This window comes from Juglans regia, chromosome 7, assembly GCF_001411555.2.
Source record: "Juglans regia cultivar Chandler chromosome 7, Walnut 2.0, whole genome shotgun sequence".
Taxonomy (NCBI): Eukaryota; Viridiplantae; Streptophyta; class Magnoliopsida; order Fagales; family Juglandaceae; genus Juglans; species Juglans regia.
Genome location: NC_049907.1, coordinates 26,602,185 through 26,607,246, shown reverse-complemented (window position 1 = coordinate 26,607,246; position 5,062 = coordinate 26,602,185). Strand labels below are relative to the sequence as shown.

The following is a 5,062-nucleotide window of genomic DNA, read 5'->3' as shown; positions in this document are numbered from 1 at the left end:
GGTTTGTGCTTGTGCCCACCAGTATCACGAATGCTATGAACAAATGAGCAGCGCCGTCAACACAATGTTCAGCACCAAGCTCTCCTTCGTACTGAAAGAACCACAGAAAGGTGAAGTGAGATTGAAAAACTTGAAATGTGAACCAGAAAGTGAGGAATCTGAGGATAGGAATGATTTTTGTGGACTCGGACCTGTAGCTCTCCCTTATACTGAAAGAACTAAAGAAAGGTGAAGTGAGATTGTTGATATTTTCCAGCTGTTCTTCTACATGCTTTTTTTTTTTTTTTTTTCTTTTTGAGCAAACAATAAGTCGAACACAATATTTTGAACGCCAAATAAACTATAGAATTAACAGTCCAGTATCAATCAAAATCTCCTCCGAAGTTTCGCAACTAATAAATCCAAACATTTCTCTAGCCTACCGAGATAAACTAAATGGCTTAAACGAAAGCTAGAAAGCCAGGCTCGTCCAGCTTAGAATCCGAGCTTGGTGCGGCGCCAGTGCCTGCGCTTAGCGTTGTACCTGATAGTGTTATACGCATACTAATCCAATGAGAAATGGGTCGGTTCTGCCTCATCTTCTTGGCCAACTTCTTCTTGATCATGAAGGTCTTGTGTGACGGCATTTTCGCTGAGGGAGGTCGGTACCTGATAGCGTTCTTCTCTGCAATGACTTGACTTCCGAGTGGCCTACTAAACAGCTTCCCTTCTTCTCTGCATTTCGAAGCTCTTCTTAAAACCCATCCTGTTTCTTGTTTGCAATTTGATCCCAGTCCGTATTTCTTTGGAGCCTGAGAGTCCTTCTTCTTTGCCAACCTCTCCCACCAAATTTCGCTTAACTTCAATTTTTCCCGTTTATCTTCTTCTTTCTCTTAGACCCAATTAGGAAGCCACAGTTCACAAGGTATAGCATACGCCCTCAAACGAACCGTCTCTTTCACACGCAATTTTAGTTTTTCCGATGCTTATTTTCCAGAAGGCCTGCATGACATGCAATAGTCCAGTTAGGTCTCAGGCATTTTGAGCAATTAAAACACCAGGTGATAAGACTTCAATTCAAGTATCCCAAGCCCACCAGAGCAGATTTTAAAGTTCATAAAGTTTTTTGTTCTAAAGATAAACAAATGTCTCCAGATGCAGGAGACTACTGATTTGTATGAGAAGGGGGCTCGACTTTCTGGACTCTGAAACTGCTCTAAAGGTATTAAGTTTAGGAGGAGGAGAAAGGTTTGGATGCACTGGCTGGGTCTCCTCTGCAATCGTCAATGTTGTTTTGATTTTTTTTTTCCCTCCTTCCGCGTACGGGATGTTCCCCCCTTCTTTTTTTTTTTTTTTTTTTTTTTTTTTATCTGCTGAGGAGGCAGCCGGTTCCACGGCGAGGACGCAAGGGCGGTTGTCCCTAGCATTTCTGTTAATTCAAATATACCTATATATATATAACGTACATAATGCTAAGAGCTCATGCATATATGGTACTATAAAGTCCATTCTACGTGATAATTATTTCCACCCGGCCGGCCACTCAAAATAAAGTTCGTGCGTGTATATAATTTTTTTAATTCTTTTCAGGTTTCTAAATACAATATTTTCCATAACCATGCATGAAGCACCGTGCATATATATATATATATATATATATATATATATATATATATAATGCTAAGAATAAATAAAAATAATGTTTGTATCCATGCATCCAAGATTGAAAACTACCAAAATGTACCTGCATGTGGAATATATATATATTATTTTCTTAGCATTAATTTAGATGGATACACGCTTAGCAATGGCTCTTCGATCTGTCGGTATGTTGTGAGTGTACACACGAGAGAAGGACAGGACAAAACGACAAACTTGGAAATAAGGAAACACAATACAAACGCTGTATTACAATATTTGATTCTCCCACACGCTTTAGCTATAACAAAGCAGGAACTCAGAAACCTCAACAATATCGAAAAGAGACAAAGAGCAAAGATCAAATGCTCAGGAAGAGCATTCAAAGTTCAGCATTATTGAATACTTCACTTCACTTCTGCTAGCTTTCGCTAATGGATCACATGATCTTAGCAATGAGCAGCATTAGGAAGTTTGCACTTTCCGGGGAGCTGCATGGCAAGGTTTGGATCAATTCCAAGGGAAGGCAACAGGTTGGAGTTTCTGTAGGAGCAAAGACATCGAAGGTCGGCATGAGAGAGTGCAGAGCAGCAGCTGGCCGAAGGCGCGGTAGGATTTGGAGGAGTCACAGATGGCTTGCATTCCATTAGTCCAGAAAAGGGCACGTTGCATAAGCTTTGCGCGTTGCAAACCTGAAGCCTCCCGATGCTCGAGAAGGCAACAAACAGCACAGTCACAAGAAAGATCAGCTTCTTCACTACAGAAAACTCCATCAACGATATTCCCCGGCGCCCCCAGTACCAACGATCTTCTCGATCTCTTCTTTTGTATCTGTTTTGGAGCTAGCGCTCTAGTTATCGAGAGCTTTGCGTTTGGGGTTCATTTATATAGGGAACGAGTAGTAGGTGTGACCCGTGAATATACAATATTGGCAGGTTAGTACTGTGGTGTCACGGGCAGTGCGTTTGTGGACCAGATCAAGTCATCCATTGTACCCGTGGATTGTTGTGTCTACCTCTTAGTGATAAGTCCCTGTTCTTGTTTTTTAACTCAATATATAAGGATAGCATTTCCCACAAGGATAAAGGAATAGCAATACAGAGTTAGGTAGCATGCATGTAAAAGACAAATAATCCAGGAACAGAAACAGATACATCAAACGTGAATATGCCCATTGATTGGGTAAAGCTGTACTGGGCCACCTGATTTGCTTTCTTTGCGATGAGGGAGCGGATTTGCTATTCAAGCTGAGAATAGACGGCTAATTCTGCTGAGATAAGTACTAGCTTCATGCAGTGACCCTGGCCAGCTCCATGCTCAATCGCAAGTGCTTTCACATCCAAGACTGCCAGAAAAAGCTGCTTGTGCTTATCCCTACAATTAGTTGCCTACCATCATTGCAGCATAGCGCATCATGAAGTGATATATAGTTACATCTTGAGATAAAAAAATAAAAAATAAAAAAATGCATAAGCACCCATTAACTATGGTTCAATTTGCAATTATTCTGCGAACCATTAACTTTGACAATGATTCCCTTCAAACTACCCAAAATTTGTAAATTAAGCACCCCAGGGCCCAGAGTAATGTCAGAACTTCATGGAAGGAGAAAAATCGTCTTGATGCATGGATAGAGATGACAGAGCTAGAACAGTGAATCTAATCAAGATAAAGAATATAATGGTACGTTGAATATTTCCAAAAACTTTTGAATGCATGCATCACCAGCATGAGCTCCAATCGATAATAACTCGCTTCAAAGAGCATTTCCAAATAGCATGATGAAAGCGCGGGCCTACGTTGAAGAAGTTGCATAAACTGAGATTAAGGAGGTAATATATTTGTAAAGGCCTCATGGTTGGATGGATGCAATTGGCCCATTAAGTACTAGAGATATCAAAACCTTCTTCCATCTAAGGAAACTACTCAAGGAAGCCAATTCTATTGTTGTAACCTTCGTTCCCAAGATAATTAAAAAATCACCTGTTGCAATGCAATCAAGTGCATTGCAAATATCTTGGCAAACAGAATCAAGCTGTTACTGCCTAGCCTCGTTGAAGAGGAAAGGGGACACTAGAGAGTCACTTGGATTCAAATATGAGTTGAGATGGTTTGTGAATACAGAATAAAAGTTAAATTATTTATTATATTTTATATGAAAATTTAAGAAAGTTGTAATGATGAGTTGATATGAGTTTTGAATTCAAACGAGACCATATATGGTTGGAATAATAATTAGAAAAATAGGAAATCATGAAGGCAGAATAGAAGAAAATAACATTAATTTGGACTCCTAATATTGCTCGATTATAATGACAATTTCTTTAGAATGTATTTTGTTCCCTTTCACTGTGTTATAGAATTTTGATAAAATTGTCCACAAGATACAATGAAGCCCTCAATTTTGTTGTTCTAAAATATCACTTTTTTAAAACTCAAACACCATTTGTCTAAGAATCTCGAGATAGAGAGATCTTAAGAAAAATCTCCTTCGTTCTATTTTGAAATATTGAACAAATAAGTTATATGACAATCCCAAATTAATTGTGACTATAACTTATAGCGTAATGAGCTAAAATCCTTCGTAATGATCATCAAAGAACCCACTTAATGCTGATTAATTAAAACTCGCATCATAGTATCTAATTTTAAATTTTGAATCTTAAAACGTCTATTAATTATTAAGCAATCCAGCAATTAGAAAACAACTTGTTTTCTATTTAATTTCTGTTACATATATAACAAATGTAGACAACACTTAAATTTGTTTTCTAAAATAAGTGCTCGTTGCAATTTTATTTTCCACCGCATGCTCGTGATTCAGGTGGGCTGATTACCCACCATACGTGTTGTTCCATGATGAGCATCATTACTTGCTCACGATTTGAATGGGTTGATTTTCTCACCATGCACATTGCTCGGGGCGAGCTTCATTGCTCACCTAAGATTCTCCATTAGTGGGCAGGTTAGCCCGTGCTCGGCTTGCTCATTCCTCGAGGCAAGCATCATTGTTCACTCGAGATTCTTGTCTACACAATGACAAATTTGATCTTTTGGGATGAATTGAATTTCGTCCCGCTTGGATCTCTATGAACAATATCAGTGATGCTATCTATACATGCATTTGCTATGTTCAGTGTAGAGGGTCTCCCTTGTACCCTTAGCAGGCTTTGACCGCTATGGCCTACGGAGGTGGCCTAACCTTTTGCCTAAGGTGACGATATTTAGACAACCTATTTGTGATTGCTAACACTCAGGCGGAGTCACCTCCATTCCCATAGATAGAAGTAGTTTAGAGATCATCAATGCATATGATAGACTACTTTTGGTCAAGTACCGCGACTCAGTTAGAATCCAAGACAAGTAATATAGGGGCAAATCAATCGGATAGCCTCTCACCAATTGCAAAATGAATCTAGCCCGACCGATGCTGAAATCCATTATG

General features: G+C 39.1%; 1 protein-coding gene and 1 pseudogene across 1 annotated transcript; both read right to left on the bottom strand.

Moving 5' to 3' along the window:
* Positions 1–291: 291 nt before the first annotated feature.
* LOC108987325 lies at positions 292–823 on the bottom strand (annotated as a pseudogene).
* A 1,011-nt stretch (positions 824–1,834) lies between these two features.
* LOC108987352 (putative lipid-transfer protein DIR1) lies at positions 1,835–2,488 on the bottom strand. Its single transcript, XM_018960257.2, has one exon. The coding sequence runs from the start codon at positions 2,388–2,390 to the stop codon at positions 2,067–2,069; it is 324 nt and encodes a 107-aa protein (XP_018815802.1). The 5' UTR covers positions 2,391–2,488; the 3' UTR covers positions 1,835–2,066.
* Positions 2,489–5,062: the final 2,574 nt, after the last annotated feature.

What these genes read in the sequence shown, in the direction of transcription:
- LOC108987352 (XM_018960257.2), bottom strand. Translation starts at nt 2,390, where the DNA reads ATGGAGTTTTCTGTAGTGAAGAAGCTGATCTTTCTTGTGACTGTGCTG.